The 22,287-nt window shown below is 38.7% G+C and overlaps 1 protein-coding gene across 1 annotated transcript in view; it reads left to right on the top strand.

Annotated features, from left to right (window-relative positions):
• LOC124857347 (metabotropic glutamate receptor 4-like) overlaps positions 1-17,288 on the top strand; it is a 281,271-nt gene extending 263,983 nt beyond the window's left edge. Inside the window, exons 10-11 of the mRNA XM_047348569.1 lie at positions 8,540-8,786; positions 15,571-17,288. Coding sequence (XP_047204525.1) covers positions 8,540-8,786; positions 15,571-15,620 — 297 coding nt within the window. The 3' untranslated portion in view covers positions 15,621-17,288. The remainder of the gene's footprint in view (positions 1-8,539; positions 8,787-15,570) is intronic.
• The last annotated feature ends 4,999 nt before the right edge of the window (positions 17,289-22,287 follow it).

Raw genomic sequence — 22,287 nt, 5'->3', positions numbered from 1 at the left:
TTGCAAGCAGTTTCCAACCAATACCTAATTTTCTGGGGTTTTCTGTAACAGCAGTTTAACTTGGTGACTAAAGGAAAATCAGCTGATCCATCCACAGGGGTTGGACAATGAAACTGAAACACCCGGTTTTAAACCACAATAATTTATTAGTATGGTGTAGGGCAGGAATGCTCATTACGTAGATCGCGATCTACTGGTCGATCGCAGCATGACGTTAAAAAAAATATTTGTCAGCCTATCAAACATCCCGTCACTTGATTGACATACAGGGCAACCATTCAGATGACATGAAATGTGGAGCGGCATTTTTGGGCTGTTCATGGAAAATACGACATCGACTTTCCGCCGAAAAGCCAGCTGAGAAAGAGAAAGGTGGAGGAACTAAAATCCAAGTTGTCCGGACAGCAGTCATTTTTCACTCAACAAACTTCAAAAGCGAAAGCCGCCACCAAAGCATCGTTCCAGGTGAGTCACGCCATCGTTAAAAACAATAAGTCCTTCCAAGATGGAGAGATGGTAAAAGAAGCATTTGTTGAAGCAGCTGACTCAAGAAATTCAGGTAATTACAAAAAATGTAAATAATTATTTATTGTGTGTTGTGCAATATTGGCTTATTCAGTAATGCAAGGTACATCAACATACATTGTACATACAAAGAATCCTTAATAAATTTGAAAATAGTTATATGTTTTGCATTTTTGTAGTGGGTAGGTTGATCTTTTGGACTTGGTTGTTTTATAAGTAGCTCACATGCTGAAAAAGTGTGAAAAAGTGTAGACCACAATAATTTATTAGTATGTTGTAGGGCCTCCTTTTGCGGCCAATACAGCATCAATTCATCTTGGGAATGACATACAAGTCCTACACAGTGGTCAGAGGGATTTTAAGCAATTCTTCTTGCAGGATAGTGGCCAGGTCACTACATGATACTGGTGGAGGAAAACATTTCCTGACTCGCTCCTCCAAAACACCCCAAAGTAGCTCAATAATATTTAGATCTGGTGACTGTGCAGGCCATGGGAAATGTTCAACTTCACTTTCATGTTCATCAAACCAATCTTTCACCAGTCTTGCTGCGTGTATTGGTGCATTGTCATCCTGATACACAACACCGCCTTCAGGATACAATGTTTGAACCATCAGATGCACATGGTCCTCAAGAATGGTTCGGTAGTCCTTGGCAGTGACGTGCCCATCTAGCACAAGTATTGGGCCAAGAGAATGCCATGATATGGCAGCCCAAACCATCACTGATCCACCCCCGTGCTTCATTCTGGGCATGCAACAGTCTGGGTGGTACACTTCTTTGGGGCGTCTCCACACCGTAACTCTCCCGGATGTGGGGAAAACAGTAAAGGTGGACTCATCAGAGAACAATACATGTTTCACATTGTCCACAGCACAAGATTTGCGCTCCTTGCACCATTGAAACCGACGTTTGGCATTGGCATTAGAGACCAAAGGTTTGGCTATAGCAGCCCGGCCGTGTATATTGACCCTGTGGAGCTCCCGACGGACAGTTCTGGTGGAAACAGGAGAGTTGAGGTGCACATTTAATTCTGCCGTGATTTGGGCAGCCGTGGTTTTATGTTTATTGGATACAATCTGGGTTAGCACTCGAACATCCCTTTCAGACAGCTTCCTCTTGCATCCACAGTTAATCCTGTTGGATGTGGTTCGTCCTTCTTGGTGGTATGCTGACATTACCTTGGATACCGTGGCTCTTGATACATCACAAAGACTTGCTGTCTTGGTCACAGATGCGCCAGCAAAACGTGCACCTGTCATAGTGTTTCGAACAGATTTGACCCAGATGCAGAAAGCAATTCAGGAGACAGAGTTTAACGGTAAGGAGTTTATTTACAGGAACTTGAAATGTGCAGGAAACTGGAACCGGGATACCAACTGTAAAATAAAGAGAACGGTGAGCAAGGGAAACTCTGGACTTATGTTCTTAAATGATAATTCTGTCTTACTGATTTGAAGGAGATATCCGCCAGAGAGGGGTGGAGAGAACGGGAGGTTGATTACCCGTGGGACTGGAGACTGTGAGTACTGGTGGGCCAAGATGATAGATGGTCCAAGAGTTTCTGTAGTTGGTGCAATGGAAGAAGGAGGGTGGACAGGGTTCACAGAAGGAGATCCACAGAACGAAGGAATCAGGAGACTGCCAACTGGTTTGATCCAATGAGGTAACAGGAGGCTTGAGTCTTGGTTCATGGAGCTGGATAATTTCTTTCCAGACGATGGTAATCCAGGCTGGGTTCGATGCTGAAGGCAAAGTCAGGTTCAGGTAACTTGCAAGGCAACAAATCCAAAATTACAAAAAGAGCAAAACAAAGCAAGGTCAAGGCAAATGCAAAGTTAAAGTGGCTTGAGGTGTACCACAAAGGGCAACACTCTGGCAGTGAGTTGCTGGCAGCCTCTTCCTTAAATACTCTTCAGCAGATCATCAAGGAGATAGAGAACACCTGTCACCTCTCCTCCAGTTCAAACGCCATCTAGAGGCTAAGAACAGAAATGGCACAGATCCTGACAGCACCAACAATTTGTCCTCTTTTGAACTCTGGTATGTCAGCCATAATGTTGTGTGCATTTCAATATTTTCAGCAAAACTGGGCTCTTACCCTGCTAATTGAACCTTCACACTCTGCTCTTATTGGTGCAATGTGCAATCAATGCAGACTGGCTACCAGGCTGGTCCAATTTAGCCATGAAACCTCCCACACTAAAATGACAGGTGTTTCAGTTTCATTGTCCAACCCCTGTATGTTGAAGGTTTTAGCATCTGCATTTAAAAGCAAAACACCTGAAAAACAAGTCTGGGTGTCAACATGTTTAGTGTAGTGAAAACAAGCCAGTTCTCTCTTCTGATCCGTAACATGAACAGCATTATTCACAGTAATGTCCCACAGGCCTAATAATGAATAACAAAGATTAATGTGACGGAGCAGAAGGAGCTGAGTAATATCTTGGACTTAACACAGCAGTTGTTGCATTCATTAGGCCTACAGCGCAACACCCTCTGGGCCTTCACTGCTGACCTCTGGGCAAACCAATAATGTGAACAGGCCGTGAAACTAATCAAGGCCAAAGAATTGTGATCTTTATAAATGACACTCTTTCTTTGAATCACAGATTATTGTGTCCCCTTAGGCTTCTATTTGTTTATTGGCTTAATTAGAGCGCAATTATGGTGACTTCTCATGCAGCAAGCCCTTCTGTTGAACATTTCCGTAGCATTCTGAGAAAAAACACATTGGCTAAAATGCAGAGCGAGAATTACATAGTTTAAATTAATTTTATAGTCTGCACTGTGAAGCAGAGGTCATCCCTGGGACACTAGTTGAAAACAGAATCTGTTTAGATTTTTACTTTTTTAAATACTCTCATACTACCAGTTGCTTTGCTCTTTCTCGAAACAGAATCACCTCACATATACAAATACTGATGGACTGCTGTTGTTTTTCTTGCATCCATTTCAGTAATAAATGCTGCCACGAGCTCTTCGTTTGTCATGTTTTGCTTAGAGCAAGATCTGCTGATGGTGGTATGATAACAGGAATGGGAGATATACCGCAGCTCTGTTTTATGAGCTCCACTTACTGAATGCTCAGGTGCACTGCAATAGGGAGAAACAAATTAATGGATTGTGTACAGGATTTAGCCTGACAGTAAAAACAGGACTCAATTTGTAAGCAAATGCAACTCCATGAGGCAGACTGGAGATGAAAGTTTCTCTTCTAATGCCAGGTTTACTGTATTAGATTAAATACCAGGCAGAAATATACAGACTCAAACACCTTTGCAGTAATTAAGTGTTGCTTTAGCTGATGCAGATCATACTAAAACAATATCAAATTATGTTCCTGTAGGACTAAAGAGGACTAAATAAGCTTAATGGGAAAGCAGCAGAACAATTTTTGCAAAAAATTAAATAATTTTCATTTTGTGGCTTTTTGTATATTTATGGTCATTTATGGAATTGTATTTTGCATCATCTCACATTAAAATGGACAAATTCACAGTCAATAAACATCTCTTAAAGTTTACCTATTTTACCACAGATTTATAACCACATAGCAGCTTTTGATCATTTGTAAAATACTAAATGAACACAAAGTAAAACAAGGTTGTGGGGTACACAGTGGTGCACAGCATACTAGATTTAGGGTTCACTACTATTTTCAGTACATTTTTTCTTTTCTTTCTTCAAAGTCACTATACTGTACATACATGTCTTTATGATTCAGATTTTTTTCTGAGATCCAACTTTTTTTTATTGCAACCTGAATCAGACTCCAGTGCAAACAATCTAATGGCCTAAAGTAAATTGCATGCACAGAACAACTGTCATCACAGGCAGCATTCTGTTTACAGAAGTAAATTTGGACTATACAGATGGCAGTGTATGTATCAGTTCTGAAGTTGCTGTGCAATCACAGCTGAAAACATGACTATCTATTGCCTGCTAAGCTTCCTTTGTTCATTGTTTAGATTTTAGCTTGCCCTTTCCAATCTCTCCTGGTGAAAAAATGTGACTGACATAAAAATTGATGAAATGCATAATGCTCATCCAAAACAAGATCACTTAAAAAAAAAAAAAAAAAAAAAAAAAAAACTTTTGGATTGACCATCATAAGGCCCAGATTTCAGTCTCAAAATGAATGTTCATAAACAGCAAGCTTTAATGATTGCAGGGGTGGGGTCTTCTTGTCTGTATTGTCTGGTCTCTTGTATTCTGGTATCGCTTTATGCACAACCATTTTAAACTTCAACAGAGTTTACCACGTTCGCCTTTTATAATGATTTATTACAATGATGCTGTTATTTGACATTGGACCTGATCTGAAATCCTCATAAAGAAAAGTTTTGTTACATGTAACATCATAGCCCTGGTCTTGAATCGTACTACTATTGTAGAAATTTGACATACGAGTAACCAGAGAAAATAATCTGCACATTAATGAATCCAACTCCAGCAAAACTGATTTCCTGAAGATATTCTTATGGTTTTAACCCTTAATTCAAATGCATTTGTTGGCTTCTTTTCAAATTTATTTTAACCATATTACCAATGTTTTTATGTTCACTCACAATCTATCAGATAAAAATCTCTGATGAAAATAACAGGTTTCAATGTGCAATGTTTGAATAAATAGCAACAAAGTCCTTTATATCTGTTAATGTGAGTAGGAGCTTTGTTTCAATAGTCAGTCCTTGAGAAAACCAAGCCCCCATGCAGTACACGGGTTAATATTCTCTCCAGCTGGGAAGGGACCGCTGCAGATGTCCTTTCTTTTATACTGCCACCATTCTTCCAGTCTGCTCTCCAGCCAACTGACTTACAAAGTACCTTGGTTGGCATGTGATGATATGCAGTCGGTCTGGAGGAAAGCATCCTGGAGACTTACAAATAATAAAAAAACAAGCAAGATATTCAGGCCAAGGTCACATCTGGGAGACTAAATGCTACTTCGTCGTGGTACAACCAAAAGCCCTTCCAGTTACTACAAGGAGCACTGACTTAATGTAACATCATAGGAAAGAACAATAAATACTGTGCATGAATGATTTTATGAACTGATTCTAATTTCATGCCATGTGGAAATTACAGATTCTGACTTGCTGGTGTGTGTGCTTGAATCATTTATAAGAATATTTCAGCCAGCGGTGCTTTAATTACAGTTGTAAATCAGTCCTTATGGTAACCTAAGAACAGTATCAGTCGCTCAAGCTGAGATTCACATCACATTTTCTAACAGGCAGCATTATGTTAAGCAAATCTGCTGCCAAATTTGTTGGAAACAAAAAGAACAGAAGCAATTTCAAACAACCCAGATTAAACAAAAAGTAAAAATGTATATTTTAAAGTGAGGAGCACACCTATCAGTGCTTGATTAGAAACATGCATGTGAAAATACAGTGAAGGGAGCTCCTCCCACAGTAACAGAAAGAAGTGCATATGACAAAGTGATTTCGTTTATAACAAACTGATCTGCATCTGACCTGACAGTGTAGTTATAAACTTCCAACACAAGCTGTCAACAAAGAGAAACCACTGATATTAACTAAGTGAAGGTGATGCTCGGCCAAAAATTGATTCAACACATCTCTTGATTGCAAGACAGCATTGCAACTTGCAAACTACCCCCCCCAACCCAACCCAACCCAACCCAACCCACCCCACACACACACACAAACACACACTTTTTTCCTCTTCACTGGAGTAAGTGACGTCTTTCATGTAGAGGAGTCCAATTACGCGCCATGCTGTCCTTATGATGAGATTATGCATTAGACACAATGAATAAAACATAGGTTTGCAAGAAAAACGTTTAACAATTGTTCTGATAACCATCATCCCTGTGTGGGGGTTTTGGCTTTTATAAAGACAATCAACACAGAGGAAGTCTGGCTGTGTCCTTCCTGCTTTGTGGTATAGCTCAGTGCTGAGTTAGACCCGCGGAGACATGTTCTGAAGTGACAGAGATAATGACTGCTTCATTGATCGGCCACATGATGTAGTTGAAGATTGAAAATTGTGTTGTAATCCCAAAATGCCTTCTCTAATCAGAAAGCAGGTAGCACCACTTCTAAACATAAACTTGATACAGATGAACAATTTCCTCACATAACTGTATTTTAACAAGCACTATAAGATAAAATGTAGTGGACATCTAAACAGTTACTGTAGGTGACAGTCTTTGACACTATGTTTACTGATGCTTGGATTATGAAAATAAACTTTGTTTCTTAACATACACTGGTGCTTCTAGATACATTAGAGTATCATTGAAATGTTTATTTATTTCAATCATTCAAATGGTTAAACAGTTTTTTCTACCATACGTTTCCCGAAAAAAGCTTTCCAACATTATCCTCAGACACAGCACTCTGTTTGGTTTTGTAGAGTTAAGAGTGAAAAGGAAAAATAAAAAAGTTGCACTTTGTCAAACCATCCAAGTAAAACAGACAATTTCTTAGCTGGGTATAATGCAGCAATAGGTTTAGGAAGTCTTTCAGGTGTCAGTGCCACAGCTAAAAAATCACAAGTCGTTTTCATGAGTGTAGTTCTGAGGTTCATGCCTGTAATCCTGCAGCTCATTAGCTGTGTCTCTGCCTGTAGTTCTTGTCTGCTGTCAGGCAGATGAAACCTTAAAACCTGCCTTCAAAAATCTCAGTTTAGCATTAGCATCAACCTCTGGTAGCTTGCTTATCAGAGGACTTTCCAGATAAATTTATTAAGTTTTTCCTGCGGTGTTCATTAATGTGACTGAAGCAAAACCAAAGATGGAACAGCAAACTCTGCTCAGACTGGAAGGCTGTGAACTGTGCTCATTTTATAGTTTATGCAACTTTAAAAAAAAGAAATACCTATAATTCCACCATAAACAGAAAAAGCCTTGAACTTATAGGGTATGCAAGTGTTAAATTATGGAAAATATATTCAGCCAGTTAAACTAGGGTTCATAATTCTGAATTTAACAAAATATATCTGAAGATGTACGAGCAGATCAATAAATTCAAGAAATTACAAACACAAAGTTCAAGTTTACAGTAATTTACAGTAATTTCTTGAAGCTGTAACATTTTATTTTGTATTCTTATAGAAAAAAATATACAATACCTCTTTTGGATTTTACTTATGCACAACTATTGACTAATATGCACACATTTCCGTCTTTACATACACATTGTTTTTGACAGAGTTCTTACCCCATACTTCACCCAGTGACATCCAGTGGCATTTTGCATAAAGTGTGTTATTTTGTTGTTGGTCCTGATATCTCTGCCACAGAATTACAACTCTGTAGAGGCCAAGAACCTCCTTCCCTCATGAAGCTTTTTTAATGGACCTTGGTGAGGTAAAACATCTGCTTTTAAAGGCTCAGCTGTGCCTTACGCTTCTCCCATGGACAGTCAATAAAATGTTTGACTCTATGTAGAAAACTGAATCAATCCCTCATGATGCAACTGATGTATAGAAACAACGCCATCTTCTCTTCTTCCTTGAAACTTCCATTAACATAACTCATTAATTCACCGCATCTTTGCAGATGATTAGAATGGAATGAGTAAGGCTGACCCTCTCTCCTGGTTTGCAGGATTTGACCATGCGTAAAATTTTCATGAACCTGTTTCTTTTTATGAGCCTGCTTGTTATGAATAATAGCAGTATCCAATTCACGTGAAGTTATGAAATCTGTCTCCAGCTTTACGTGATGGTCATATTAAAACTATAATTGCAGGAAATTTAACAAACATGCTGGCCTTGATTCGCTTAGCATACTCTTCATAAAAGAAGATGAGATGCTGCTTTAAAGCATGTTTTATTACACAGCTTGCATTAAATAATTGTCAACCTTCTGCTGGACAAAGTAGAAAATAGAAACTACTCCAAGAACAGCCTGGCCTACCCATAGCTCATTGGATGCTTTCATTCTAATGACTTAAAGCAGATGTTGCTTATTCTGTATGCTGGCTATTTAGGAATATCTGTTCTTCAAACTGTTTGTCTGTTGTTTTTCTCCTGCAGATGTGCATCCAAACAACCACACTAACCATCTCTGTAAGCCTGAGTGCTTCGGTGTCCCTGGGGTTGCTCTACATGCCCAAGGTCTATGTGATTCTTTTACACCCAGAGCAGAATGTGCCAAAGCGCACTCGCAGCCTGAAGGCCGTGGTTACCGCTGCCACCATGTCCAACAAGTTCAACCCCAAGGCTGGACTCAGACCCAATGGAGAGGCCAAGACTGAACTGTGTGAAAGCCTGGAAACACAATGTAAGAACACAAATGCTAATCACATAACCTTTCACTGAAGACCTACTTGTTTTTTTGAGTTTTTTCCAGAAGTGTTTTGTCTTTTAATATGCAACTCAAACAAATTTATGCTATAGTATCAATCAGAGCAAACGTGATAACTTTTAAAAAGCTGTGTAGCAGAATAATTCAATTCAATTCGGTTTATTTATATAGCGCCAATTCACAACACATGTTGTCTCAAGGCACTTCACAAAGTCAGGTTCATACATTCCAATTAATCCTAATCATTGAACAGTGCAGTCAGATTCAGTTATTTATTCAAATTGGATCAAAAGTTTTTCTATCTAAGGAAACGCAGCAGATTGCATCGAGTCAGTGACTTGTAGCATTCACTCCTCCTGGATGAGCATGTAGAGACAGTGGACAGTCACTGGCGTTGACTTTGCAACAATCCCTCATACTGAGCATACATGTAGCGACAGTGGAGAGGAAAATCTCCCTTTTAACAGGAAGAAACCTCCAGCAGAACCAGGCTCAGTGTGAGCGGCCATCTACCACGACCGACTGGGGTTTTGAGAGAACAGAGCAGAGACACACAAATAATACAGAAGCACTGATCCAGGAGTACTTTCTATTGGAAGGAAAAGTACATGTTAGTCGTTTCACCTAGAAAGAAAGAACAGATAAACTTTGAGCCAGTTTTCAAGGATAGAGTCTGAAAGAGTGCACATATAATTAGTTACAGTAAAAGCTCAGTCAATTGCCATGTCTAGGAGAGAGAAAAGGTTAAACACTGAAATACAGGGCCAAGTGGATCAGGTGAGCATTAAGTTGCTGCCAGCAGAAGCTTGGACGATGTCCCTCTCCAGAAAGGTGTCACAGGTAGACACAGAGTCAGGCCAGGTGTAGCTTCTAGGAAGAGAAAAGAGAGAGAACAAAGTTAAAAACTGAAATAACAGCAAATAATGTAAAATTGAAGAGTCGTGTGAGAATGTAGCGAAGAGGGTGAAAGTGGTCATTATGTCCTCCAGCAGCCTAAGCCTAAAGCAGCATAACTACAGAGATAGTTTCAGTTTATTTCTTTATATAGCACTGATTTACAACATTGTCTCAAGGCTATAAAGGTTAAATGTGTAAAGGGCACATTGCTAAAATACACATTTAAATGTTTAGGTATACAACAAAATAAGAATATTATCAAATCTATAATTTTTGTCCATTTGAGTAACTAATATTGTTTCCAGTTATTTAAATGAAGAGGGATGGCTTTACTACGCCTTTTTAATAATCATCTTTATTGGTCATTGCACATGTACATTATAACAAAATTTGTCCTCTGCATTTAACCCATCCCTTACAGGGAGCAGTGGGCTGCCATTGTGCAGTGCCCAGGGAGCATTCTGGGGCTAAGGGTTTGCTCAGGGACCCAGAGTGGTAATCTGTGGGATATGAACCTGGCCCCTTGTGTCCCCTGTGGAACACAAACCTCCTGTTCTAAACACTAGGCCACCACTCCCCTTTTCAAATCACTACCTTCTTTGAAATATTTCCATAATTTCTTGCAAAAACAGGCCACTTCTTAGCCTTCTCTGGCTATTCATAAATCACAATATATGGCATCACCCTACACCGTTGTAATAAGAAAGAAAAACTAGATGGCGGTGTGACGAGACGGCAGGTGTTATGCAGCATCGACATCATCTCCATGCATAAAGTCTGAAAGGAAGTCACTACATGCTGTTCTTTTCAAAACAAAATGGCAGACGAACTCAGTGTAGTTATTTAATTAATATATTACACATTCTTATCGGAGGTTCTAAGTCTTGTTTAAGCCTACAAATTCTGCTGTTGGCTGGTCGCACAAACTACGTCATCGCTACCTTGACCCCACAAAGCCAGCTTGCCCCTATACAAATCATCAGATGTAGGCCTGTGACTTGTCAACCCCCCTCACTACAGTTCTTGCATAAAGCATGGAGATGGCAAAAAGGTGCCTTAATCCCACATTGAAGTGTAATGTGAAATTGGCTAAAGCCTGCATTGCAGGCTATGTATCTGGCATAGTATGTGATGTAGAGAATTTGTCATGTTGATTAATGTGCCTTTCCCCTTTTAAATAAAAATAGAGATAAAATTGTGATGTGTTTCATAAAGAATAAGGGCTGTTTTGGCTTTACAGCCATGTTTTTTATCTTTGACTGCTGCTGCTGGCTCCTCTTGTCCACTCTCATCTGCTTTCCAAGCTGGACACAGTTTATCTTGTAAAAGCCTCGTTCTTTGACTGGAGGCAATGACCTCTTGAAGTCTCCACTGGTTGTATTACAGATGCTGCAAACCAGAAACATTTGGGCGTACACAATACAGTAACAACCAAAAACAGAATTTTCAGGTTTTAAGTTTTGGACAAATAAAAAAAAAAGAAGCAATGTTTAGTAAACTATAAAATAGACTATTCCTTTTGTTGACCATTAATGCTTTTTATTTATTTTTTGAATTACAATGCAATAATTGTATGGTAACAAATTTAACAGATTTTTTACGTATGCCTCCACGTTTCCAAATATGTCTCAAAGGAATTACAAAAATACAGTTACTAGCAAGAGCATCCGCTCCCCTTGGCATTTTCACGTTTTGTTGCCTTACAACCTGTATTTAAAATTGATTGTTTTAGAGTCTGCACCATTTCATTTATAGAACTGTGAAGATGTATTATTTGTTTAACTGTGAAGAAAACAACAAATAGGACAAACTAAAATAAATTTTCGGGGTGCGTAATGGTTCACTCCTCCACATCCTAAAGTTATTAATTTGTTGAGCCTCCTTTTGTGTCAATTACAGCTTCATGTTTCTTTAGATAAGTCTCTGTGAGCTTGCCACATATTACCTGTGGGATTTCTGCCCACTCCTCAAGGCAAAACTGCTCCAGCTCCTTCATGTTGGATGTTTTTTGCTTGTGAACATGATCTTTAAGTCTAACTACAGATTCTCAATTAGATTAAGATCTGGACTTTGACTAAATCATTCCAACATATATAAATGTTTTCCCTTAAACCACACATGTGTTTAGCAGTATGCTTTGGGTCATTGTCCTGCCAAAAGGTGAACCTCTGTCCCAGTCTCAAATCACAGGCAGACTGACACAGGTTTGGCTCAAGATTATCCCTCTACTTAGCACCATCCATCTTTCCCTTGACTTGGACCAGTTTCCCAGTCTCTGCTGCTGAAAAAACATACCCACATCACTAGGCAAACTCAAAACGTAACTCATTTGTTGTAACACAAAGTTGTTGCATTTTTTTCTGACCCTCCTTGCCAGTCTGTGAGTCTTGGTGGGTGGCCCTCTCTTGGCAGGTTTGTTGTGGTTCCATGTGCTTTCCATTTGAAGATGATGGATTTGGTGCTTCAGGGAAACATCAAGATTTGGATATTTTTATAACCACTCTGACTTGTACTTCTCAACAACTTTGTCCCTGACTTGTTTAGAGAGCTCATTGGTCTTCGTGGTTCCTACAATTTTCAGGTGCCAACCCACCAAATAGTTGTGAAAAGGACTTGTGATCATGGCTACTGTTTGAATATACAAGGATTTTCACAAAATCATTTGAATAGGAGTACAATGACAACCCAAACTGTGTCAATATCAGGTACATCACCTGTATCTATCTAATGTAAGTAGTGTTTTTTAGCTCTACTTTTATTGCATAAAATGCTTTACCAATCAATATCTTTTGTCTTTTAGTTTAATTTCTGAAGTTCATCTTAAGATCCCACACTTGTTGGGTCATTGCCCCAACCTTGGTGGCTACTAGTATATACTGTAAATATGCTTTAGATAAATATTTTGCTAAAACAAAGAACAGTTGTCGCAGTCAAAAATGAAACACAGTTTTAAAGAATCAAGAGGAACCCAAGGACATATTTCCACCACTTCTGGTTTCATTGTAAAACTCTTCGCCCTGGTTCCCCTGCTGAAGCACTGACTCCCAAAAAGTGGTAGTGTTAAATTCAACTCTTACATGGGCCAGAGCAAAGAACCACTTTTGTCAGGAATTGAAAGTGGGCTCAAAAACTGTTTATTTTTCAATTCTGGGAATGCCACATTGGACTTGCTTCTCAAAAATGTTTGGTAAATCTATGTTGAAACTCAGCTTTTTTAATTTTTGATTTAACCTTTATTTATACAGGTAAATCTCAATGAGACACAAGGTTTCATTTTCAATAGCAACCTGTTTTAAATACAACACAATATATTATCTCCCATTTGCAACGCTGCTGATACCGATTAGAGATTAGTATAAAGCGTCCACAAATTCAGCCTTTTGTGCATTAAAATGGTATTTCTCTTCAGAAACCCAGACCAAAATGGAATCATCTGTGGCTCTTGTTGCACATTTTAAAGCTTCAGTTTCCTTTATTATTTTAACACCAGCAATGGAAGTGTTTCTTGTGCACACAAAAAAGAGCTGACACTGTGTTTGTTTTTTATCAGAAAAACATACAGGTCCTTCTCAAAATATTAGCATATTGTGATAAAGTTCATTATTTTCCATAATGTCATGATGAAAATTTAACATTCATATATTTTAGATTCATTGCACACTAACCAAAATATTTCAGGTCTTTTATTGTCTTAATACGGATGATTTTGGCATACAGCTCATGAAAACCCAAAATTCCTATCTCACAAAATTAACATATCATTAAAAGGGACTCTAAACGAGCTATGAACCTAATCATCTGAATCAACGAGTTAACTCTAAACACCTGCAAAAGATTCCTGAGGCCTTTAAAACTCCCAGCCTGGTTCATCACTCAAAACCCCAATCATGGGTAAGACTGCTGACCTGACTGCTGTCCAGAAGGCCACTATTGACACCCTCAAGCAAGAGGGTAAGACACAGAAAGAAATTTCTGAACGAATAGGCTGTTCCCAGAGTGCTGTATTAGGCACCTCAGTGGGAAGTATGTGGGAAGGAAAAAGTGTGGCAGAAAACGCTGCACAACGAGAAGAGGTGACCGGACCCTGAGGAAGATTGTGGAGAAGGGCTGATTCCAGACCTTGGGGGACCTGCGGAAGCAGTTGACTGAGTCTGTAGTAGAAACATCCAGAGCCACCGTGCACAGGTGTGTTCAGGAAATGGGCTACAGGTGCCGCATTCCCCAGGTCAAGCCACTTTTGAACCAGAAACAGCGGCAGAAGCGCCTGACCTGGGCTACAGAGAAGCAGCACTGGACTGTTGCTCAGTGGTCCAAAGTACTTTTTTCGGATGAAAGCAATTTCTGCATGTCATTCGGAAATCAAGGTGCCAGAGTCTGGAGGAAGACTGGGGAGAAGGAAATGCCAAAATGCCAGAAGTCCAATGTCAAGTACCCGCAGTCAGTGATGGTCTGGGGTGCCGTGTCAGCTGCTGGTGTTGGTCCACTGTGTTTTATCAAGGGCAGGGTCAATGCAGCTAGCTATCTGGAGATTTTGGAGCACTTCATGCTTCCATCTGCTGAAAAGCTTCATGGAGATGAAGATTTCATTTTTCAGCACGACCTGGCACCTGCTCACAGTGCCAAAACCACTGGTAAATGGTTTACTGACCATGGTATCACTGTGCTCAATTGGCCTGCCAACTCTCCTGACCTGAACCCCATAGAGAATCTGTGGGATATTGTGAAGAGAACGTTGAGAGACTCAAGACCCAACACTCTGGATGAGCTAAAGGCGGCTATCGAAGCATCCTGGGCCTCCATAAGACCTCAGCAGTGCCACAGGCTGATTGCCTCCATGCCGCATTGAAGCAGTCATTTCTGCAAAAGGATTCCCGACCAAGTATTGAGTGCATAACTGTACATGATTAATTGAAGGTTGACGTTTTTTGTATTAAAAACACTTTTCTTTTATTGGTCGGATGAAATATGCTAATTTTGTGAGATAGGAATTTTGGGTTTTCATGAGCTGTATGCCAAAATCATCCGTATTAAGACAATAAAAGACCTGAAATATTTCATTTAGTGTGCAATGAATCTAAAATATATGAATGTTAAATTTTCATCATGACATTATGGAAAATAATGAACTTTATCACAATATGCTAATATTTTGAGAAGGACCTGTATGTATGAGAATGCAACACAGTAACAATAGCACAAGGCTGTGAGAACAGACAGTTTACAATAGAAAGTATAGAAATTGTACATGTAACAATAGCATTAATTCTGTTTGAGATTTGAGGTTCTGTTAGGGTTTAATTGGGCCTTGGTTACAATAAGTGGTGCAAATCGCAACAAACCCAGAATTGATAGCTGGATGCAATTTATCCCAATGGGATTTCTGTTTCCAGGGGCTGTACAGTGCATGGCTATTTCAATAAGAACCATTTGTCATTGTCAACGCTGGTATAGATGAAATTGAAAAATTCCTGTCTAGGGCAGCTCCCACAACAGCTGAGATCTGGTCGCAATATGTCAGGATTTATCTGCTCCACCTCAGTGAATCAGCTAACACAGTCTGGGGACACAACTGGAAAGCTGACTTTTGGCAGCTGCAGGAAAAAGGGTGCCAAGGTTTCTGTAGGTAACACAGGTATACACTCCCGGAAAAATAAGAGGAATTTTAGGAATTACTGGCATTACATTACTACTCTTGATTGTCTAAAGCAACCTACTTAGCTGTTATTCTTTATTAATTATTTCACCTTTCATATGACCATCATGTGATACATCAGAAAAACAGCAACAAATAGCTTCACTTGGCAGATATTCCTCTGTCCCTGTAATTGAGTCTCAGTTGCCTCTACTATTTCTTTTCTTTCAGCCTTTTCCACAAAGCAAACCTACATCAGCTACAGCAACCATGCAATCTAAAGGACAAAGGTTCTTATCTCAATTCAAGATTTTCACCCCGGTGGAGAAAAAAAAAAACACGCAGTGGAATTTCACAGCTGAAAAAAAAGGAGTGTCATTGTGCAGAGGGAGATCACACAAGCATTACCCAAAGACATGACATGCTCAGGGGAAACCGCAAAGAGGGGCAGAGATGGACAAAGGAGACAGAGGGAATAGATAACTGTACAATTTTAAGGCTCCATCTTCTGTCAACCAACAAGAGTACACACACAAAAAAAGAAAAATACTTGCAAGGCAGAGGCCTGGATACTGAAGGATGGAGCTTTTCTTTAGAGTGTTTACAGTTCAGCTATGCCGTCTTTCAGTGACTTCTGTCATCTCACACATTGCTAACTGGAACTGAATCCAAATCAAGAATATGTTCTTAGTGTTATCTTCAAATACTTTAAAGGCATCACAATGGATTACTCAACACCAAAAAGGCATGAAGACATGATCCATGGATTTCTAAAACAGGATTCTGTTTGTTTTTATTCATTATACATTCCAGTCTTATGACTTAGGTGACTGGGAACGGGGATCATCTCGACAATGCAACAGATCTGTGCCAGACTACATGTGTTTTTCTGTCCTCTTTCATGGTCCAACTGAGATAAGAAGGACCACACTTATATAAAAGGATCTTTGCTGTTTTTGAGCATGCCAGTTTCGACATCCTGTATTGTGTTGTTTACCAAATAAAATAAGGAAAAAAAAAAGAATTAAAAAACAATATCTTTGTAGTGCTTTTAAACTTTGTTGCAGCTTTGTTAAATTGTTTAGGCATGAGCCTATTGTACGTTCAAAAATCTGTTCTCAACTGGTGAAAAGGTCTAGTGAGTGATTGTTTATCTGTGCTTAAGTGAGATCATGATTTGTATTAACAGCTAGCCTAAAAACTGCCCTTCTCATATTTGTATGTACTTTGAAACAGTGGACCGCAGTCAGTGTTTTAGCCACGGATGTCTCACTGTGAGCTGTCACCCACGATAACCCCTCCATCACTGCCATCAGCTACCCTCCTGGTCACATGAGCAAAGTGTAAAGCTGAAACTTCGCTTTACAGATCCATTAGCAGGGGAATTAAGATGAAGTGTGCCCTTGAGGGGATCGTACAGCTTGCCCTGAGGATGATCTCCATAAGGGCCAGCTACAGAAAAAATTCATTACTGTACATGTCCTCTTCAGGCATGCTCATGATAAGAAGGAGGGGTAAGGAAGTTGTAAAGCTTTTCAACAAATGAAAATCAAATTGTGAAAGATATGCGATATCTCTATCAATCCACCCGAGCTCGCTGAATAGATTAATATTTGGCTTTGTGCAGTATAAAGCCCTCTGAAGTCTCGGGGAATAATGTTGTGGGGTCATTTGTGTTGTGAGTTCAGTGCTGCTTCTCATGCCTCCCTCTTTATTTCTTTCAACACCATTTGTGTTGCAGGAAAAAATGTGAGTGCTGACCAAATTAAATGGCAAGTTAATGTATGTTATTAAATGGATTGATGATGTCTGCTTTATGTCCTGACATATCCTAAAATTGAGGAAAATGTACAAAAAGATGCAGTGCCTGGCTATACTTAAGAAGTATGTGAAGCATGTTTAGTTTTTTTATACAAAATGTATTATTTCTATTAAAAAAGTTTTAAAAACTCTGTGTCCAATGTTATGATTTTGTCTATGAAAAACAGTTTTGTTTATTCATTTGATCAGCTTTGTAATACAAGGATGAAATAGGTGTTTGCATTTCGCAAAAAAAGAAGAAAATGTCTGCAATTCTCTGTTATTTTCTTACAAGAGCTCTGATAATGGCACTAGAAAATGGTGACTCAGTGAAAGGAAACATGAAATTATTTTAAATCAAGGCTTAGCCATGCTTAAATCTGAGGTCTTTGAAGGCAGCAAACTTTCTGCAGCCGTCTTCATCTTCCTGCCTTCTCATACAAAAGGGTTGAAAATAACGGTTGTTACATGACAAGGGTGCTATATGTATGTCCATAGTGCACAATTACAGCAATATACATGGGGGAGTGTACATTATCTTCCCACAACACAATGAAAGGACAGAGGAGGGTTGCCCCATGAGATTACAGGGATTTGCATATTACACTATCACGACTCCTTCTGTTTGCTGCATATTTAAAACAAAAATGTCCTTAATACATTTGACAACACCATCCTTTTCAGGATGAAATGAAGAATAATATATCAGATCTAGTCATTGATAAAAATGGCAGCGATTTGCTTTGTTAAAGTCAAAATTTTAGACAGTTTTCTGACTCATCTTATTTCACAAAACATAAAATTCTTTAAAGAAAGGTATGGAACATAATTTATTCAAAATTGACCTTTCAATTTTTTAAAGCAGATAAGCATTTTTGAAATACACTTTTCTAACACAAAAAGAGCCTTTTGAGACACAGTCAAAACCAGATATGTACTTTCAGAAATGTATGATGACTTGGCAAATGTTACTGCACTGTCCGGAAACCTGTCAGTGTCTACAGCTATATTTACAGAACAGATTATTTTCTTGGCAAAAAAGGATGTTCTAACAGGGATGTGTCAACTGGCAACACCAAAAAGGGATGCAGAAAATGTGAGTGAGCTCTGTGGAATTTAACTGGTAAAGAGGTTGGATTTCTTCCAACTCACAAAGAACAATCTTTTTATTTAAAAACACATCTTGCAATAGGATTACAGAAATTAAGAATCTTGGATTTAAGGGAAATAACAACTCAAAGCTGAGGAATGGGAACACAACACAGTTAATCCAATGACTGTGACAGATAGTTCAAACAGGGAGTAAACAGCCAGACCACCAAGATGTGCTATGAGTGCTATGAGTAAAAAAACTTCACCGATAAAAAAAGATTTTCTTCTACAGCCATTTGGACATTTAATATGGTCTGTACAAAACATCTGCTGATGTCCAAACACCACATTGTTGAATGAATCAATGTTTGCTCTCTCAAAATGTTCTTTCTGCATGTCTTCCTAGGATAAAAAGTTTCACCAGCAAATAAGTGTTATTACTATGGCTGTGCCAGATGAAGAAGAATGTATTTTCCTGCACCTAAGATGGTAGGTATTGTATTTCAGTTTAACTTCTGTTTAAACCACAACGTCTGCAGTATTAGCCAGAAGGGAGTTTTTAGGGGCAAATATTTAATTATGGGGAAACTGCAGACAGACTTATAAAGCTTGAGTAGTCTGGCAGACTGTGTCCTGGGCGACATTCCTGTAATCCAATTAAACCCCCAAGTAAAGCACAGGCTGATCATGTAGGGAAAGTGAGACACACAATGGCTGTGTGGCTCTGTCATATAAAGTAGGACATTTAGTCACGCAGTTGTTGGGAGGAATATGATGGTACAAGCCCATGAACTTCAAAATAAGCATACCAAAATGCCCACCGTAATGCTTACAGAATTGCAGGGTTTTTCTTTTTTTATTACAGTTTTTGTTATAAACGGATTTTAACCACTGTGATTAATTTAAAGCGAGTTGGAGTCTGCCCCCATTAGGGCGCTGGTTTGTTAGGTTTCCAAGCCTCCACTCCCACATTCCTCCTGACTTCCTCCAATTCACTGGATGAATTGCTATGTAAATATTCACCTTTTAAACTCAAATTTGATCTCTACTGCAGTCTTGGGTGGCCTCTGTGTTGTGTACTCATGAACAAGTTCAGTGTTCCAAATGTAACTTCACCAATCACCTGCAACCTTTAGTCCTTTTTCTTTTTTCTTTTTTACATATTTTTCAAGTGTAGACATGAAAATGAGCATAACTACATTATTTACAAACCTGGACAAAATTGAGAAAGAAACCTTGAGAGTTTAAATGTTTAAATATATATTTGGCTGTGTCTCCAGTAATTTTACCCAACATATAGGATTATTTTGCAATAGAAGATCCAAATAATGTTCCTTGATAAAACCTACAAACTGCTATAATTACACTCACACTAAGGTGACTCCAGCTGAATAAAATATAAACTATGCAGAGACTTCCCTGCTAATGCATGCAAGGACATGTCAGCATCTCATAACTGCTTTCAAACAAGCACACAAACTCTATGCATCAGCCAGAATACTAAAACCACTGACAGGTGAAGTGACTATCATTGATTAACTTGTTACAGTGCAATGTGTCATGTTCTAATAGTGATGGCACATTACACTGACATGTATCACCCACCCATGAGTGCTGCAGAACTGCAGTCTTCCCCAGCATCATTAAGCATGGTACTTTACCAAAAAAACTGCTAAAAAATAAATATCCAGCAGCATGACAAAGTGTTGTAGATGTCAGCCTCCAAGCTCAGTGTGACAAAGCATATGCAGGACGAATCAGATGTATAGAGGCTTTGCCATACAACTATGAGGACCCCAATAGATCTGCTGCCAGTGTAAAGAACCCAGTCACCACAGGTATGATAAAAACAAAACAAAAGTGTCCAAACACAGTAAAATGTCTAAAGTGAACAACTCGACTATGTGTGCATCATTAAAACTTTGGTTTGCAAACATTTAATGAGAAAGATAAATGCAACAAACTTTACTTCTTATTAAAATGAATTCAATTTAACATTTTTAGTATAAACATGGTGAGCACCTAATTTGTATGACAATAAGATATGCATTTGTTTCCAACTAAATAATAAGTTATTTATCTGAAATTAAGTTCAATATTTGAATTAAAAATAAGGAATGTCAACCTAATGTTGTTTGCTGTGCATCAAGTATTCAACAAAAAATACAAAAGAAAACATAAAACTTCAGTTAAGTTGTTAAGAAAATATTCTTGAGCTCATCTGGTATTTCAGCATCACAAATTAAGAACTTTGCTTCCAAATGGTGAATTGACAGCTGAGTATGTAACAGCTGGCGTCTCAGTGCTTCAGTGAGCCTGTTTGAGTATTAAAGGCATCAAATTTAGCTGTTTTTCACACATTTTGTTTTTTGAAGCTATTTTGTGTAGAAAAACAACTCACAAAATTCATCATGATGTGTCAATTGAAGGGGTCAATGCAAACTGCTCAAGTGTGTTTTTTATAGATTGAAGAATACAAATTTCCCTACCAAGGCACAAAGGCTTATCTGTATGACTCAACAAAACATTACAGCAAACAAGTCAAAATCTTGAGGAAAAATGCTTCTCTCATATTTAATTTTATCACTACATGATAAAGGGTAGTAAAATGAGATTTGTTTTTGGGAAGCACATTTTGGGGAGTTATACAAATACAAAAGTGGTTTGCAGTGCAATTTCTAATATTGTTTTCTAAAACTCCCAAACAAATTGTAAATACCCTGGTTTTGAATAAAAACCCACAAATGGCCAATTCAGTTTGACTCGTGAAAGTCAATTAATTCTATTGATCATTTAAGTGATAGCTGACTGCAGTAAGTAAATTGCAGTATCAATGCTGAGGCAGTCCTTGTGCAAATATGAGTGGCTGAGCAGATGAAATGTTTATCCACTAGGCACAGACCTTTTCTCATAAGCACCTGAATACAGAACAATACAAGTGCCCTCAGGTGACAGAATGAACGCAGGAGTGCATTTGTCTGGAATCGAGCATCAATTTACAGCGGGATTGAGAGAAGCGTTGTGGTGTTTTCTCCCTGGGCTCCTGTGAGTGGGCTCTCTCAGCTGTGATCTGATGCCATTGTATACTACGACAAACAGGGGCTGCTTTGCTGCAAATAGCAAAGATCTGGAGGCTGCATCAAAGATAGAGAGTTGGCCAATTTAATGCTGACAGAAGAAGCTGGAAATGTGTGCACAATTTGTTTGTGATGTTAAACTAAAAAAAATAACAGTTTCTGAAAGATTTGAAAGTCTGCATCCCACTTAAATACTCAACTGACATTTAATTCATCTTTTGTCTTAGAGGTGACTGATCCCAGAAGACATCCTACTGTAGCTTATACACAGTGCATACACTATGTTGCTAGGAAACAATGTCTCATGAATATCCTGCTGTTATTGCACCGTCAAAGGGGTAGCGCTCTGACAGCTCAGTAACTGAATGAAAGCATATTGCTGCATAGATGCACTTTTCAGTAGTGCTAACGTAATGCTAACGTATGACCAGCAATGACCTCTTTTGTATGTCTTACCGTTACTCTACCCTCTTTTACCCGGAGACCTTAAAGACCAAAAAAAAATAAAAAATCTGTTCTGCTCATAGAAGCTCATTCAAAAATGTTTGATGTAGAATTGCATTGACATTATCAATTAATTTGCTGCTCTTGATACAGACATAACAAACAAGTTCTGTTTTTTTACACAAATGCTTTTGATGATGTGAAAATCAACAGGTCATTCAGATTCTGAAGCTATTGCGATTGTTTTCCTTTTTTTATCCTGCTCACACATTGCCACAAAATCCTTATTTGGTTTCTGAGAGACATGAGCATTTAATCTAAAGAGCCTCTCAGCAAACATTTACAGCTTTTAAGTATGCAGTCACTAATCGACTGCTTTACATGTTACACATGTACTATATACTGCACATCTGTCAATATGTATCATCTGGAAACTGTTTGTAATTGGAATGTCTTCAAAACATGACCTCAGAAAAGTTTAGTGCCAAGTCCCACAAAAGCTGACCTCAAAATTTTAATTACCATCTTGGCCATC

Source organism: Girardinichthys multiradiatus, chromosome 20, assembly GCF_021462225.1.
Source record: "Girardinichthys multiradiatus isolate DD_20200921_A chromosome 20, DD_fGirMul_XY1, whole genome shotgun sequence".
NCBI classification, from domain to species: domain Eukaryota; kingdom Metazoa; phylum Chordata; class Actinopteri; order Cyprinodontiformes; family Goodeidae; genus Girardinichthys; species Girardinichthys multiradiatus.
This window is presented reverse-complemented; position numbering and strand designations above follow the sequence as displayed.